The 18,422-nt window shown below is 40.5% G+C and overlaps 1 protein-coding gene across 2 annotated transcripts in view; it reads left to right on the top strand.

Moving 5' to 3' along the window:
* The first annotated feature begins 15,011 nt into the window (after positions 1 to 15,011).
* The window catches only part of RFX6 (regulatory factor X6), a 34,497-nt gene continuing 31,086 nt past the window's right edge, over positions 15,012 to 18,422 (top strand). For both annotated transcript variants that reach the window (XM_039570053.1, XM_039570052.1), the window contains exons 1-3: positions 15,012 to 15,221; positions 15,444 to 15,600; positions 17,206 to 17,329. In XM_039570053.1, the coding sequence (XP_039425987.1) occupies positions 15,053 to 15,221; positions 15,444 to 15,600; positions 17,206 to 17,329 (450 nt within the window). In that variant the 5' untranslated portion in view covers positions 15,012 to 15,052. The remainder of the gene's footprint in view (positions 15,222 to 15,443; positions 15,601 to 17,205; positions 17,330 to 18,422) is intronic.

The raw sequence follows: 18,422 nt of genomic DNA, 5'->3' as shown, positions 1-18,422 counted from the left end.
TCTAGGTTTTACATAGAAAATTTGAACCAAAGTTTATTTACTGGCAAACAAAATAAGAAATGGGATATCTGTTATGTATTCTTTCTGATAAGCATAATGCATACCATATGAATTATTCAAATTATTATATTTTGCTTGTTTTCTCAATAGTCTCTTTGTAGTAGGAGTATCCATTTAAACCAAGATATTTCTTGTAAATGCAAATGCAACAGACAAAATACTTGCAAGTGCAAATGTTAATCCCTAGTTAAGTAAACATTTGTCTTCTTTATTATAACAGCTTGTGTTTCTTTCATCTGCCTTCTTTCGTTCCATGTGACATTCTCACTGCTGGGTCAGTGCAAGTAGTAAACATCATCCTGTCTTTTCTTTAATGTATCTGACCACATATATTTATGGGCAGATGTTGATACCAGTTTATTCAGCTTCTGCACTGACTCACAAAAATTCCAACTATTCCAAAGGTTTTCCTCTTGACTTATAACAGCATTAACTGTAGTCAGATGCTGGCCTGCAAATATTCATGTACTCATTCCTTGCCAGCCATGTAATGCACCCTGAAACCTGGTTCCACACACTCTAGTGTTTCCTTTACCTTGTATGTAATTCTGTATATAAAACTTGTGTATATTTAGATGTAACTAAAGCATAAGACTGGAGCTAGACATTTCCTTAAGCAAGTCATGAGAAATATTAGTATAAAATGTAACTTCTAAGGGTTTAACACTAAGTGTTGTAATAAGGACTCAATTGAAATACAGTACCGATCATTTGAAACTTCAATTTATGATTAGAAGCAGAAAAGGAACTTTACTCTGGCCAGTCTTTAAAAACCTATTGATTTCTATAGAAGAAGATTTTACCTACAAATAAAAAATCCTTACTTGGTCACTTTGGAAAGTGGAAGTTGACAAAATAAACATCACATATAATTGGTGCATAATTTCATGTTATTTATAAAAACACCATAAAAAGAGGTGTACTTTCAAGTCAACTAAACAGATTTTATGTCACAGCGTATTTTCAAAAGAAAGTGGGTTTATTGGTTTTGTTTGTTTTCAAGACCTATATCTCATAATTACTACTAGTGATGAGAAGTACACAGCAGTCTTACTGAGATACCTCAGCCTAACCTAGTATTGCAGAATTTACTTCAACTGTTTGCAAATATCCTTTTTCTTTGGCACTTAAATGCAATAGAAATAACTGTATAGTACAAAGTGTTCCTTGTTTCAAATTTAGTGGCATATCATGGACATAACGCTAGACTTTCACATTTGTCAGCATAGGAGTATTTCCTGGCAGGTAGATTCAAGCATAAGATTCAGGGGAATTTCTTGAAGTACCATCATCTCCTGAAAGCTGCCTCTAGTGGACTGTGCAAAGACGGTAAACAGCACCTAACAATCCCAAAGCCACTGTGAAAGCCACAGGGGAACAGTAAGAGACTCTGGAGGATGTTGTGGGAGACAAAGAGGTCCTCTTAGTATCACTGTGAGCCCCAAAGTTACCTGTTGCCATGCCAAAATGGTTACTTCTTCCACTTGGAATTTGAGAAGCACCAGAATTGGTGGGGTTTGGAGGATGGCCCTGTCAAGACCTCAGCACTAATTCTTCAGGTGGCTTCCTGTAAATTTATGCCTAATAAATTTTTGTCAAAGTGTTGAAAGGACCCACAATTCAAAATGTACAAGAGAAGCTGGGGGACTTCAGTATGAGACCAACAGAGTGTACCCTCACAGCAGGGGACACCTGTAAATGGACCACCTGCTCCTCCTGTCTTTGCAGCCTCTAGACCTGGACAGGTTACGGCTTTTGTGCAGAAAGAATTTTTGCAGCTCTCAGTTGCTTGGTCCAGCAAAGAGAGACTACACTGTACATGAAACAAAGACCAACATTTTGGCTGAACTTCTTCGTGCTAGCTGTTGTTTCTCATGGAGAAGATAATAGCTTAGGTTCCAACACGAATATCTTTTCTCTGAAGCCCATTCAGTCAGATACTGTTAAAGGAGAAAGATATTTTTCATTACTTTCTATTTTAAACTGGTTTTAATTGTGCTGTTTCCAAACCAACATAGAACAGATAGCAAAATCCTCTGCCAGGCATGCACAATAGCTAAGGGAAGAAAGGAATAATTTGGATATTCTCACCGTTATTCAGAGGAGTAGGGTAACTCCCCCCCACTGAGACAGGACTTACCCTGACACAATGGAAATTGTCCTTTTTGAAGAAGTCAGCAACATTCAAATAAAATCCCATCATTTGCATTAAGAAGATTAAATATTGGTTAAGATTGCCACCTTTCTTGATCAATAGAACCATAGCGTTAAACCCAGTGATTCTGATTTACTAAATTTCTTTTAAGGAAGTTTAAACAGTGGGGAAAGAACCAAAAGAAGCAGGTATTTCATTACTTAATTTCAAGTACCTTTAAAAAATTCTTCTATTTATTGGGACCTATATATTAAATATGAAAATTAAAGAATGGGAGGACAAATATCCATTTGTTTGATTCGTGGTATGTTATAAAAAATCAACAAAGATAAAAATTAAAAATACATCAACAGTGAAATGGAATTTGGATAGAAGCCAACAGTTCACATTAATTCCTGAGAAACAAACTAACTCAATTTTCAAGTTCATTGGGTTTGTCCTCTAGAGGATGTCAGCTGAGCTGCAGGATGGGAAGGACAAATCCTGTTTTTCTTTATCAGGTCACAATGTTGTAATGTGCCTCCTGATGTTCCTTGAAAGCTGAATTTCCCCTGATGCAAATAACCTTGTTGGATCACTTCTGGTGGAAAACTGAGATGCTGGGGCATGGCAGTGCCTTCAACCTCCTCCCTGGACTGTCAAGGACATCCTGGGCAGTCTGACAGCAATTTGTTTTACGAAAAGGGTTTCAGTCAATAGTCCATGTTGTGCATGTTCAGTGCACCTCTGCTGTTTATCCTAGAAAAAGGATATAAGAAATTAAAACATAGTTGTGAAAGGGCCTACATTTGAACTAATACCTATATTTTTTTTTACTTCAGGTATGTTTGTTTCACTTAGTTTTTCTCTGGTATTTGAATATATTTAGATGAAATTTCAAGTCAATACAATTTTGATGTGAAAAATCAAGGGGATTTGAATTTTCTGATGTAGACATAAAATGTTTTTTGCCATTCCAAAATTGAATTTACTTGTAAATTACCTGTTTGTTTGGGGTTTTTTTAATAATAAAGCAATGCTGATCTTATCCCACCCAGCCAAGACAGTCAGCTGCATATGCTGGATGCAGGACAATTTCATAAAGGCCAACATGGTAGGAATGAGCTTATTGGGATGACATATTCAGAATTTTTCACCAGCTTTTATTTCTCTCCTTTGTTCCATCTCCTCCTCTCTTAATTGAAAAACAAGAGAGCAAAAATGTCATTCATCTGTTGACAATGCAAATATTTGGTCCCAGCTTGTAGTGAAAGGGTCACCCAGAGGGAAAGAAAACCTCTAGCTTAGGTATTTGGGCTTTCTCCTGAGAGGCTGAAGGCCAGGGGTCCTTCTGCCTGTGACTGCTCACAACACTAGAGTGAGATCTTTGCTACATAAAGGAGGGGGCTCAAATCTTTCTTCTCCCAGTGTCCCCTACTTACGGGAATGTCATTGACAATTTGTTTGAGAAAGCCCTTCTTGCCTGAGCAGTAAGAACCCTCCTAAGAGACTCAGCATATTCAGAAATTCCTGGGCTTGTATTGCCTAGTATATTTGGCATGTTTTGGAAATGCCTATCAGCAAGAAAGTCGGGCTGGAGATCATCTCACACAAAAATGCCAATGGCAAGCAGGTGTGAAGTTGGTGCCAAGCATTTCAGCATTATTAATAAGGAACACAGTTCAAAATAAAGTTAGGTTGATAAGAATTTTAAAATGTTAGTGGTTACAGTTTTTAGACATCTCCAAGGGTATTGATTGTGGAGGATCTGAGAGTGTTGGCTGTTAAAGGGACAGATAACCACATAAATTGAGATAGCCATCTTGGTGACCCTGTGCTTATTCTCCTTAAATCACTTTTGCAAATAGCACTTAGTGATTTTTTAACTCTTACACTGCTTGTCCCACATAAATTCCCTTAAAAATAATTTCTCTTCAGTAATTTTGGAGGTAAAACAGAACTGGTAGTATTAAACAGTAATTTGAATAAAAGAAATGAAAATAGGTTTTGGAAGCAGGAACTGAAAGTCAGGTGGACCCAAATTTTAATGGAATGAAAATTAAGGGAAATTAAACATATCATGAAAATACTCACCCAAATGTTCAACTCTATGCAAAGATCAGCATAAAAAGAAGAGAGAAATAATTTGCTTTCCTCCCTCAGCATACTTTAATGAGAACACTTTTGGAAAACATGGATTTGAGACTCTTCAGATAGAGAAGAAAATCAAGTCCATGTCTCCCAAATGTGCTGGCTGACAGGACCTAGAAGGGCACACCAGGAAAAGAGCAGGTCTTCACTTCCCCAATTTCATAAATCTTCATCTTGTCACTGTCTTGAAACCACATATCTGAGCAAGTACAAAGCTTCTCCCTGAATACTCAGTTATCTGACACAGAGAAAGTTACTTTGGGATTGGACTGGAGGATTTCCAGATGTCCCTTCCCACATCATCTATCACGTAGTTCTGTGATAATGACGCACTCAGTAGTGTCTGGGAAGTATAGGTATCCATAGATGCCAAACTGTACACACAAGTTTGGCATCTATGGAGGATTTGAGGCTCCTCTTAGGACAAACTACTGTAGGCAGTCCTGAGCTCAGACAGCAGGTCTTGGGGAACTCTGCTTCTGAGAACCTAAATCTCCTTATGTTTGTACAGGAGATAAGCTGTCAGGAGCTCCTTACCCAGCTCTGTAGGAGGAAGGAGGAGCTCTGCAGGCCAGGAACAAGATTCCGGGAGGTAGACAGGTTTTATGCCTTAGCTAGCTCAGTCCAGGTATGATGCTTATTGATTCAAGGTTGTCATTGTCACCCTTATTCTGGACTTTTTAATTTACTTTGGTTTTCTCTTCAGATCTTAAATGATTTCAGTTCACCTTACAAGATTTAACTGATTGTGTTATAAAAGTAAACATACACCTGCAAAGAGAGTACAGGCAGAACAGGTGACACTCATAAAAATTCCTTTCAGATAAGGAAAAGAACCCAAAACAGCAAATCCACGAGTCACTCTGGAGGCTGACTTCAACCTTCAGATTCAAAGACTGAGGAAAAAAAGAAAAAAAAGAAAAAAAAGTTTCACACATTAAAACTATTGGGAATTCTTACTATTGAAAAGTTCACTGTTCTAATTTTGTAGAGTAACATAACGGTCTACACACTTCCTACAGAATATTGTGCACTGTTGGTTAAGGACAGCTTACATATATAAAAATACTGCATTACTGACTTTGACTAACAAGAAAATAGGAAAGAAAATTTTGCTGTAAGTAATTTCTGTTCCCTGACAAGAAACTGTCTTTGAAGACATACCTCAAGGATGGATAAACCCACTAATCTGCAGTTACTCTCACAAGCATTCTGCTTATACACATTTTTTAGAAATACAGTATGAAACAGCTACCAGCACATAAACCCACAGCTGATCTTAAGTTTGGTATTAAATCTCTTTGCAATTACCCAGTCTTTAAAGCTGAGGGTGATAGAACAACTATCATGACCTCCACTAACTGGAAGAAGAAACAAGTTATGTCAGCAGCTAGTCAAAAGACTGCAAAATTTTACTAGAATCAACCAAGAACAGAGTAAAAAATACATTAGCTAGGTGAATTTTTCAGCTTCTTTCTTTTACTTGTTGCCAGAGATTTTTAGATATTTTCTCCAGTAGATCTTCAGACATTCAATTTTCTGCAATTTTCTGGTACTTCCATCATGATCTACAGAGATGAAATGGTTATTGCCACACTGCCAGACAGAAATTTAATGATTTCATAGAAAAGCAAGGAAATTTTATCTGAAAAAAGAAAAAAAAGTTAGTATTTTCCTAGAAGTATACTTAAATATTTCCATGTTTAAAAGATAGGGATATGTACCAGTCTTTTCTGTTACATGGGGCCACTCTAAAGTCTGAAGGAATAAGTATAAAACCTTGTACTACATGTTGTTCTAAGGATTCCCCTTCCTCCAGCAGAAAAAAAGGTTTTATGTAATTTATAAGTAATCCAGAGGGGCAGCAAGAAAAAAGAACTTAAGGAGTTTGAGTCCAATGCATATAGTGCTTTTTTGTCTGTTGCTTTGGTTTGGGTTTTTTTGTTTGGTTGGTTTGGTTTGGTTTTACATTAGAATGGTTTCCTTCTTTTCACACATCAATTCCTTTATGTAAATTTCATTCACCCACTGGGAAAGCTCTGTTTCAGTGTCACTCCTAGTGACACAAAAAATCATATTTTTCCTGGCATCTAATATCCAAATTGTTAAAATCCTTCCTCTAATACATTGAAATGCAGATGCTGCTTCTTCTAAATCAGTAGAATAAGTGTACTTATCTGGCTGCGGAATTCTTTCACATTCATTTGTCTAAGCAGTTGAATAAGGGCAGCAGATTCTTAGACATATAGAATGGTTTGAGCTGAAATGACCATTAAAGATCATCTAGTTCCAAACCTCCTGCCATGGGCAGGGACACTTTGCACTAGACCAGGTTGCTCAAAGCTCTGTTCAACCTGGCCTTGAACATTTTCAGGGATAGGGCATCCACAGCTTCTTTGAGCAACCTGTTTCAGTACCTCACTGCCCTCAACATAAAAAATGTCTTCCTTATATACAATGTAAATCTACTCTCTCTCACTTTTAAGTCATTGCCTCTTGTCCTGTTACTACAAGACTTGCTTAAAAGTCTTTCTTCATCTTTCTTGTAAGCTCCCTTTATGTCCTGAAAGACTGCAAATGTTTTCTCATTGTTCCTGAGACAATACCTTGTTAAAAAAGGTAACATCATTATTTCCACATGAAAGCATTCCCAAATCATCAACCAGGCACAATAAAAACCTGATGATGATAATAATAATGATGATGATGATGGTACATAGCATAGTTCCCATTAGAGTCTGTGAATATATCTGTAGGTTAATGAAAGGTGATTCATAATATCATGATTACAAGAAGTGAGGTAGTAAAAAAGGTCTCTGCACAGGTGCCACATCCAGTTCTATCTCATTAATGAGAAATTAGGAAACAGAAAACTAAATTATTTTCTGCTTTACACCAGAGTAATTTACAGCCCAGTTCTGCAGAGATGTTTAGGCTATACTCATCTGTACCACTCAGGATTGAAACATGACAGATCTCCAGACTAAGTGTGAGACTGTCATGTTTAGAAATGCCCCAATATGCCTTCCAACTCAAAGCACAGTGTGATCTATTAAGTACCAAGGTCTTTGAAGACAGAAGTTTTAATACATGGCAATGTAGCATATCCATTGCATTACTACAAAATAAATGTAAGCGTAAACATGAAAGTAAAGAAATGGAAAGTGAATTTTAGGGTCAGAATAGTTTAATCCCAGAGATCCAAAAAAATACTTTGAAAAAAACCCATAGTCTCCAGAGTTTCTCATCAGGAATTTAATTCCCATGAGAGCTTTCTCTTTGTCTAAAGGTCTAGCCCTTATTCAGTCTGGTTTATTTATGTTATTTCCGATTTGTAAACAGTGCATTTCCAAGTGCCTTGTTTTTAATGAAGTGTAGCAGTAGTATTTGATTGGAATTTAGATAAACGAGCAGATAAATCCATGCATATTTTCTGCAAGCTTGCATGCAAATATATGAAAAATTAAAAATGTAGCTAGATAAAGACCAAGGGCTGGTCTTTGTTGCCATGTGTTATTGTTCTTCACCACAAAACAGAATGTATTATGACACCTACAAAGTTTCTCTGTGGAATTCCCCTGACTGTTGACACAATGTGATGTAGTTTAGTGGCTATGGTGGTATTCAGTCAAAGGTCGGACTTGATAACCTTGGAGGTCTTTTTTTAACTTTAATGACTCTATAATTCTATGAAAATAGTCCAAACAAGGGCAACAGAACTGGTGAAGGGCTAATCCACCATGCTAAAAGCACGGAATAAAACCCGTCTCTTGGAGCACCCTTTACTACCATCACAGTAACCCAGGCATCGCTTCAGGATGCCCTTAACTCGAGTTAGTTTGGACTGCAGTGGGATGTACTGCTAAATCCTGCACAAATGTTCTGTGTGCTTAATCACAGAATCCATCTGTTGATAAGAGACACAGCAAAGACCTTTCTGGTGTTTTCAAAACATGTAGCAGGTGGAACAGGTGGCGTTGAAGGTGTTCCGGGTGAAGGAAAGGACTAGCTCAGGCTGGCTGGAGCTGAGGAGATACTCGGCCTCCTTTGGCTTGGTGTGTTAAACAGAGCAGGAAATAGGCAAGGTGGCTTTTTTAATGTCAGTGGTGTGGGAAGTGCCCTGACCACCAGGAACCTGAATGTTACTCAGCACATCCAGTATCTCTTTACCAAGGAACCCGTAGCAACTGAGATCCTCTGTGTCATGCAGGGTTTCATACTGTGCCCTCCCCAGGGCATGCCTGTGTTTCTGTCCACTATCCCAGCTATCCCAAAGATCTTTTCCTTGGCCAAGATTCATGGTCAGAAGTGCTGAAAACAGCATGACCACTTTGTGGTTGAAGTTACATCTTTGACAGTAAGCAATGCAACTGCTCTTATGCAGATATTTGAATTAATTTTCCTCCAGAGAAGATTCCAGAATCTGTTATCAGCAAAAAGGAAGGAAAAAGGAAGAGGTTTGTTCTACATGACAGAATTGTAAAGTTGCGCAAAAATTGTAAAATTGTTGTGTGAGATTATTTGTTCAAAGGTAGATGCATTAATCTAAAAAGCACCTTTTGCACATCACCCATTAATAGGTCTGTGGTTCCACAGGCAGTTCAGCAGATTTCATTACTGCAAAAGTGAGGAAATCTTGCTCCCCTCCATTCTTATATATCCTGTCCCTCATCTATCCTGCCCATCCTCTTTCCCTTTCCCTCAGTCCCAGTGGCACCATCCCCTCTATATTCTGTCTCTGATCACACTTCTGGGCTGATTTAACTATTTGAAATATCAGAATGCTCTTCACTGTTTTATCTTGGCCTTGTTTTCTGTTATTTCAGTGAATTAAACTGACACAGAAGTGTCTACAAGTGCTGAATGTTAGCAGAGACAGTGTGTGGCCAGGAATAGGGTGGACAGAGAGACACAGAAGGGGAAAAAACTTGTTTTGAGTAGTGGTGAGCAATCTGTGAATGCAGCAGTTTTGTGAGCTGTACCCAGCTGGTGGTAGAACCTTCGGGACTCAGCTTTGCATAGAGAGAATAGTCCCTTGACTTTAGTGGTTTGCTTCTGTTAACACCTATTTAGAAGTTGTTTGCAGATAGGCTAGTTATACAAGAAGAAGTGCTGCTGCTAGAGCTGCTTGGAGTATCTGCAGAAACTCTCAAAATCACTTCTTTAAGGGTGAACATATCCTCTAAGCTCAGCTCTATTCTTGGATCATTCATAGAGGAACACGAGATGTTTGTATAGCTGCCCAGTGTAAAAACTTGGCTGGCCTCCTTACTATTTTTTTCCTGAATGCTGCCCACCAAAGCACAGTGCAAATACATGAAGGGTGAAGTGGCTGTTCAGTCTGTAAGCTTGTAGGAACATGTACTTATATGAATACAAACATTTTCTCCCAGTTTGGCACACGAAAAAAGAATACATACTGAAAAATGTCATTTCAAAATCAAGATAAGTAACCCGAGATAACAGTTTAACATCAACTCAAGAGAGAGGTAAGCACTGAAATTTTTTACTTACATGTAAGTACTACATAAGGTCAGAACTATACAGTTTACCTCGACTACCTACAGAGTGTAGAGTGTCCCTGGGTTTGTAGAGGATAGAGACATGTGAACTGTGAAGGGTTTAGTGTAATATATGGTTTATTTATTTTGAAGTTTGTTCTTTGGGAAGAAAAAGAGAAGGGCCCACTTCTATACAAAACAGAATGGGTTTTCATTTAAATATCATAGGATCAAGCAGTGAGTAAAATGCCCAAATGTAAAGAGACAGACAGGTCTGGCTTTATCAGCTGGAGACAGAGCAGGAAATACATTATTAAACATCACCATCTACTGGATGCCAGCAATTGTTCCTTACAAAGGAAACCAAGCTTCTACACTGAATTAACTTGTCAGACAAGCCACTGCTTTCACAGATCTGGTGCTGCTTGTAAAGTTATTGGCAGGGTGAGGTTTGTAGATCTTTTCCATTCCAAGTTGGGAAAAGATTTTCAGCATTATGAAAATTCAGAAAGTTCAGGGTGATATAATAAAAGCTATGATATTGCTAATAAGGCAGAATGAGAACTTACAAAAAGAAGGTGGGAATAGTCAGGCATGGGGGCAATAGCATCCTCTGGGTAATCAATTTATTTTCTTGTAGTATTTTTGTGTAGATACACACAGGTGTACCCCATGCAGTTGAAAGGCTGTCCTCCTGGGTAGTTTGTGCTGACTGCAGTTCCATAGTTTTGAATATTAACTTTTCACTCTGTTGGCTGCAGAGATAAGGTTCAACCATATTTGTGTGATTTTACAGCATCAGGACTGGCAGTGGGTTTCACAGAGCTTGCTGAGGTTGAAAGGCACCAGTGCAGGCACTCCCCTGCTATAGCTGCTGAGCTGGACTAGCTGGGCAATGAAAGATGCTCCTTAGCTTCCCCACTGAGAGCAGAAGTTCCCAGCCCCACATTTAAGGATGCCACTTTCCTTGCCTGGTGCCCTCCCTTCACTTTTACCTCTTTCTCTACCTCCTTCTTCTACAAGCACTAGAGAAGCCACAGCATGAAGTGGCAGCAGGGGGTGATACAAGTATCCTCCTCTGTGGTAGAAGAGAAATCCAATGGAAAAGTGCTAAAATTTGAGGCCCCTACTCTTTTTTCCCCTCTGCTTTCTCTAAGGTTTCACTTGGTTGCATTCACAGAACTGGCGACTCAAGACACCAGACATAAGCAAATTCTTTAGAGAAATTAGTTAGCAAAAATTGCTGAAGTATAAGAACCTTGAGAAGAGCTCAGAAAAAAACTGCAAGGGCAAAGAATTTTTCCTTATCACTGAGTGATGTTCTCAATCCATCATTACAGTTAATTTATCAAAAGGAATGGTTCAATAATTATTAGAAACAATAAAACTAAGATGTTCTGAATGATGTCCTCAAGCCATCATTACAGTTAATTCATCAAAAGGAATGATTCAATAATTATTGAAAACAATAAAGCCAAGATTCTGGAGGATGATTCAATGCTTTGGCTCTTTAATTAATAGAGAGATGCTTATCTAAAGAAATTTTTGTGATAAAAAATCTATTCCTTGATAAATGCTTTCAAAAGTTGTTGCCACTGACAGCGTCAAATGCAGGAATTCAGGAGGTCTTAGATTAGAGTAGTGATTTTTTTTTTTAATTTTCAAGACAAAAATACCCTCAAAAAGTAAACACCGAGATGTGGAAAGGACCAAAATAAATGGGAAAGCTATCTTGTTTGAATTGGTGGTGGTTAGAACTGTGTCTTGCAATGGGTCGCAGAAAAACAGAAATGGAGTTTCAGGAAGAGCTAAATAGATTCGTGCTATGTCAAAGCAGAGAGAATGACAAACACTGACAGTAATGACAAATAACTTTATTATATCCTTCTGGAATACTGGTATGTACCATACCATATGGTTATTGTACTATCAGCATATTTGGAAAAAAATAGGTGTTAGAGTCTACCAAATAGTCCTGGCATCAACATTCTATCAGGGCTTCTGTGTAGTTCATTTGTCTGGGGAGGATATGAGGTGAAACAGTTTCCAACGCTTAAGTAAACATCATGCAGGATTACACAGGAACAGATCAATAACAAATTGTATTTCTATTGAGGCATTTATCTTCCAAACATTTTGCAGTTCAAAACAGAGAACCACTCAGGTAGACTGTTGTTAATAGCAAGTCACACTGATATGAATAAAGTTGAAAAACATTTTGTTTTCATGTGCTGTGTTGGCAACAAGAAAAAGGAACACTGCACCAAGATGAAATGGTGCAATACCTGAGTGCTGATACAAAAGATATTTCACATGTAAGTTATAGAAACAAATAATTCTGTTGTCCTCAAGAGCACATGTGTGTGATCATTTATTCCAGGCTATATAACAGACTCTGTTGAGTTTTTGTGGGATTACATCACTACAAAATTCACCTAAAACCAAGCAAGGCTTCCTAGGCTCTCAGTACAGATCAGGAAGGGAAATATTTATGAGAAGATGATCTGTTTTGCTGGGTAATCTGCCTGGTATGAATTACCCCTGGGAGACACCTTTTCTTCTCCACTGACTCTAAAGGGAGACTGAGGTGAACAGAAAACTAACTCTGAGACAAAGCCAGGCAAGAGGTGTCGCATACTTCAAGTACAAATTATAGAACCATAGGTAAGTTTGGGTTGGAAGAGACCTTTGAAGTTCATGTATTTCAATCCTCCTGCAATGTGCAGGGACATCTTCAACTACATCAGGTTGCTCAGAGCCCCATCCCATCCAGCCTTACTTTGAATGTTTTCAGGGACAACGCATACACCCATCTTGGCATTTATCTACGTGTGTGTACATATATATATGTATAGGTCTTTGTGTGTGCACAATTTTTGAATAGGGAAATTCTACAAAACCAAATATATGTGGATATATGTTTTAACAGTTCTACTTCATAATTAGATTTTGTTCAGTAATGAGCAATATGGTTAGGACCACAATTCTCAATGGACACACCACAGAACGATAATAAAAATTTCTAGGCTCTAGAGGTGCTGTAATGTCCATGGTACTTGTGGTTCCAGCTAGCCCGATTCTATACCTGCCCCATCCTCTCTGTGTCCCAAAGACTGAAATCATACATTCAGGTGGACTGTTGACTCCAGCAAGAGGGAGCTTAAATGGGGGGAAGGATTGTCCACCTACCAAAGCTTTTGGCGTCTCTCCTTTGCTTCAGCATAATTACTAATGGTTGTTGCACCAGGGTGGAAACTAACCGGTCCCTGGGCTGGACCCCTTACTCCATTAATCCCTGTGTTGATGATGGATAGAATTCATTAGTGTCACTGAGGATATTCTGGCATCATAGCAAACCAGAAGCCTGCCCTTTAAGAACAAATAGCTACATTTAGCTCCATAATAATAAAAAGATCCACGTCCACTGTCACATTGGATTTTACTCACAAAAGATTCAACACAACAATTAGCAGCTGTGTGGTTTTACTATACCATGGAAATACTGGTCATGGTGGACCAACTTGTGAAGTGCTCAGGCCAGCCAAAAGTCAGAGGGTCAAATGCAATTCTACCACAACTTCAAAACAAAGCCAATTGGACCCAGAAGCCGAACTGTCTCAGTGAGTTTCACTAAGAACTGACACAGGCATGTGAGGTCAAAGCCATACATAGCATCACTTAATGAACTAAGAATGGAACATGGAAACAGTGAAGAAATGTTTGAATGGAGTAACTGGTAAGGAAAGAAATATATTTTACACAGTGCAGGGAAGAGGTGTAAGCAAAACAGCAGAAAGTTCAGGTTAAATGCCATTTTTGATTCTGGGACCCTCTCACAGGTCTGTCTGCCTCATGTCTGAAGTCCATCATTTATACTTATGATGAGGTTTTGGGCCTTTTGGCAGATATAGGCACACCTGGGGTTTTGTTAAATATGGATTTGATAGATGATAGCTGGTCTGACAGTGCATCTGTGCAGGAGTGGAAGGGGTCATATTCTGCTGCCTTGTAGCGTTGGTGGGATCAATGACTTGAGCTGCAACAGAAGACTGGAAGAGAGTAGAACAGTAGAAGGAATACAGCTAGCTGTTCACAAACTTTATGTTTGTGACAGTCCAGCACTATTTGATGGCTGGAAAAATGCTTCACAATTGAATATAACATTTCAGGGCTGCTTGCTACCACAAGTCATACTACAGTTTCCCAGTCCTTATCTGGAAGAGCAGAACACCAAAGATTTTGCTTTAATGAGACTATATTAAAACAGTGGATGTTGCAGTGATCAGACTAAATTTCCATCCTAGTGACAATTTTGTTCCCTGGAAAAAGCAGGGACCATCTTCTGTGATTCTCTCCTGCCATCTCTCAGTTAGCATGCTGAAAAGGAGCAAAACAAAGACACGTCCGCCAGATGAATGTATAAAATGAAGATGTTTTGTTCCATCACCCACAAAATTACACTAGGAATTAAGGGAACACGGCCAGTGACAGCCAGTGCCCAGAAGGGTCCCACGTCTGCGGCTGTCAGGAGGCAGCTGCGAAGCGCAGAGCGCCCGTCAGTCAGCCCTCGGCCTGTCCCGGAGGGGGGAACGAGGAGAGCCTCCGCGGCCGCCTTCTGCCCTGAAGGGACGCGGGGACCCCGCGGCCGCCCCTTGCCTTGGCCGCGGCGGGCCAGGAGCTGCTCCCTGACACCAGCCGGAGCTACCGCCGGCGGGAGTTAATCATTAAATCCCCGGCAGATCCGCTCCTGGCCGGCTCCCGTGAACCGCCTCGGCCTTCAGCCGTGCCCTGTCCCCTTCTGGCCTGACCGAGCACCGCGGCGGGAGGGGAAGCGCAGGCACGGACGGAGAGACCTCCCCGCCGCCGCCGACAGCCGCCTCCGGGGCCGCCGTGCGAGGCGGAGCCCCCTGGCGGGCGGGACAGCCCTGCCCGCAGGGGAGCCATGCAGCCGCCCTGGACGGCGCCGTAGGGCACACCTGTCCCCCGCTGCCGCCCCCGCATCGCCTCTCCTCCCCTTCACGGCGGCGCTTGGCCGACACCATCTCCGGCCGCTGTGGCAGAGCCCCGGCCCACTTCTCAGCCGGCGCCCCCCGCGCCCTCAGGCCGCCGCCGCCGCGCCCGCCCCGTCCGCCCGCTCCCGTCCCCTCCCGCCGCCCATGGGCGCCGCCCGCGCCGCGCCGGGGCAGAGCCGGCGCCGCTGAGGAGCATGGCCAGGGGACCCGAGCAGGGGGACGCCTTCCTGCACCTCCCGGCCGCGCAGGCGGTGCCCGCCGAAGCGCAAGAGGAACGCTACGCGGGGCTGCTGGGGCGAGGCTTGCTGCCCTGCGCCCGGGAGGCGCTGCCCGAGCCGCCGCTGTCCGCCGGCATCAAGGCAGGTAAAGGCGGGAAGCCGGCAGCGTGCCCTGCTCAGCCCGCGGCGGGCAGGTGCGGGCAGCCGGGGCAGGCAGCGGGAGCCGCTGCTCGGGGTCCGGCGGGGACGCGGCTGCCGGGCCCGTCGCTCAACCCGCGGCGGGCAGGGCGGCAGGCGGGAGAAGCGGCGTGTTGCAGGACCGTAACGATGCCCTTGGGTCTCTCTTCTTGTCCCCCGCGGCGCTCAGAAACACACTTCGGCAGCGAAGCCCTCTCCTCGGACGAAGAGGATGCGGATGCTCGCGACGGCGCGCTGATAGCCGCCGACCAAAGCCCGTCTTCGAAGAAGACCATCACGCGGATCATGAAGGACAAGAAGAAGCAGACGCAGCTCACCCTGCAATGGTAGGGCTTCGGAGAGCCCCCGCTGCCCGCCCTGTGGGCTCCAGGCCTGAGCCAGCTTGTCTGTCACACTCAAAGGGACCTTTCTCTAATAGCTGAGCCGGCAAGGAGGACGACATCTCACGGTTTTTTTAGAAAGAATTTGTCATTTTTGGGGTGTTTCGTTAGTTGTTTTTTGGTTTTTGTTTTTGTTTCGAGGGTTAGGGGTTTTTTTGTTTTGTTTGGTTTGGGTTTTTTTTATGAGTCTTATCTACAAATAAGGACACCCATCCCCAAATTTCTGCGTTTTGAAATTATCAGAAGTTTGTCACTTAACAGAAGTCTCGGTCAGATTCTCACACTATGTGGCTATTAATGAAATGTATCATCAAAATGTAGAAATGAACATTTAAGAATTGCGTCTGTGAATGGCTGCTCCTTTTATTATTCTTTAAGGCTGTGACAGATTTTCACAGTCTTATAATGCATTTCTTTTACATTGTGTTCTCCCACCTGCTGAGGCCCTAACTTTGGTTTATTTTATCTGGGGAAAAAAGTTAACCAATTAAGAGGTCAAATTCTGCAGACCTTAATTGATAAATGTTTCTATTAAAGTACACCTGAAATTAGGAAGGAGTGCTGTTGAATTAAATGGGAACTTAACTACCAAATGCAGACTGTCAATAGAGATTTTGGTTTTCCTTCTAACTGAAAAATTAGACTAATCCAAATTATTCAGTTTCTTTTTCTAGTTTACATCTGAGTGTAAATAGTTAAGGATTTAAGTCTGGTGAGTCAGTGCAAAATTATTCAATATGCAGCGCTTACTACACAGTATTTTCTTACAGATTTGTGTAATTTGAGAAACAAATTTATTGCACTTCATCCCAGGAGTAGTGAACAATGTAAAATGATAAAGAAAAAAAACCAACAGGACAGCAGTGAAATACTCAGCTGTTACCAAGGGTTCTGTTCAAGTGAAGACAGTCAGGTTTTTGCTTCGGTTTTAAAAATTTTACTTTAATGACCATCACTCAGCACTTGTATTCTGTAAACTGATTGGGAAGCTACACAGAAATTCATCTCCTTCAAAAATCGCTCTTCTTTGTTTTTTCACTGTGGTTTGAAGCATTTGCAGGTCCAGAGTGGAAATTAAAAAGCAGAAGGAGGAAGAAAAGAGACATTAGCTCAGGTGTCGAGGATACAGTGGGACAGAAGATGCAAGTCCAAGTCCCTGTTCTTAAATCCTTTCAAAGGACTGACTTAAATCCAGGTCTTTCATAGTTTAGTTAGTGCGCTTATTTTTGGACTAATGCTGGCTCTTAGGTGATGATAATTTAGTTATTTAAGTAAAGCAAAGAAGTCCAGACATTGAAAAAGACTCATTAAGAAAAGAAGTCTGGCTCCAGTTTTTCCATATTCTGCAGCTAGCCTAAGCACCAGGTGTGGAGTCAATCTGTAGTGTCTGTCATGTTCAGGAGAAACTCATCTGTGAGATCTGATGGAATTCTTCAGTGAAATTAAAAAAAGAAGAAGAACTGAAAAAAAGAGCAGTACCAAAAACTGGAAAATGCAATCGGGAGAAATGGCATATTGCTTCTTACTCTGGCAGTTTCTTTCTCTACACAGGCTGGAAGAAAACTACATTGTATGTGAAGGAGTTTGTTTACCAAGATGCATCCTTTATGCACATTATTTAGACTTCTGCAGAAAAGAGAAGCTGGAACCTGCCTGTGCTGCAACTTTTGGGAAGGTAATAAGTAAATGCCTTCATAATTTCTTAGATCGATTGTTTGATAGAATCACAGTTTAGTCCACCTGTGTAAAAAAATCTTTTGAAATTCACGTGTTTTCTATTGCAAATGTACATGGAATCAGACTAACTATAACTACACTGTCTCTTATGGGGGAATTTCTTAACATCACCTTTAGGAGATTGAAGCTGAAATTCCCTTTGATTTATTGTTGTTTTTATTAAAAAAAAAAGGCATTCTCTCTGAGTGCTTTTTTCTTTTCCTTTTTGTTGATGACATTAATAGGTTCTTTCCACAAAACCAGATCTGACATGGAAGACACTTATAATTATACTAAAGGCAATGTAAAGTGAGATGTGACACAAGCAATACTAGAAGGGAAAAGAAATTAATAACACGAAGAGCTCCCAAATGAAAAATTGTTGATTCATTTTCTTTTCTGCCCTTCCCTACAATTAATCCTGAAGCAACTTAATGAAAGGAAGAATTGAACTCACCAAATTAAATCCTGAGTATTTAGTGAAACAGGAAACCAAAAATGCATGAAGGATCATCTTTTTTTAAACACTACTGATTTAGTAATGGTTCATACATAGCAAAATGCATTAATTAAATAATAATAATGGATTTAAAATCTGGTTCATAAAATGTTTGTTTCCTATTTTATTCTAATTAAATTGGATACACTAAAAAAGTGGATATCTAATTTTCATATACAGTTTCAGTATAAATGAAAAAGACAATAGGTTCCATTTAAACATTGTTTTTACAGTGATCTGTCTTTTAGACATATCTATTAGATCTATCTCTATTACTGAATTAATTTTTTAGATCACACTTTCAAATAAAAAAAATCAATTTATCTCTTGTTGTTTTTGAAAACCGAATAGCTAGATGACAGAGTTTCCCCTGGTTTTGTTTAGATCTCTGAAGCAAGAGATACAGTTGTACTTTAGGAACTTGAAAATAATAGAATTCTGGTGAAGAAAACTAGATTTTAAAGTGTAAAAGTGAAAACAGAAAGGGAGAATAGGTGGGAAGACTGGAGATACACAGCAGGATGGACAAGGATGGAAGAAACCCTGCAGTGTG

The sequence above is a fragment of the Corvus cornix genome, chromosome 3, assembly GCF_000738735.6.
Source record: "Corvus cornix cornix isolate S_Up_H32 chromosome 3, ASM73873v5, whole genome shotgun sequence".
Classification (NCBI taxonomy): domain Eukaryota; kingdom Metazoa; phylum Chordata; class Aves; order Passeriformes; family Corvidae; genus Corvus; species Corvus cornix.
The sequence above is the reverse complement of the archived record's forward strand: the minus strand, read 5'-3'. Positions and strand labels throughout refer to the sequence as shown.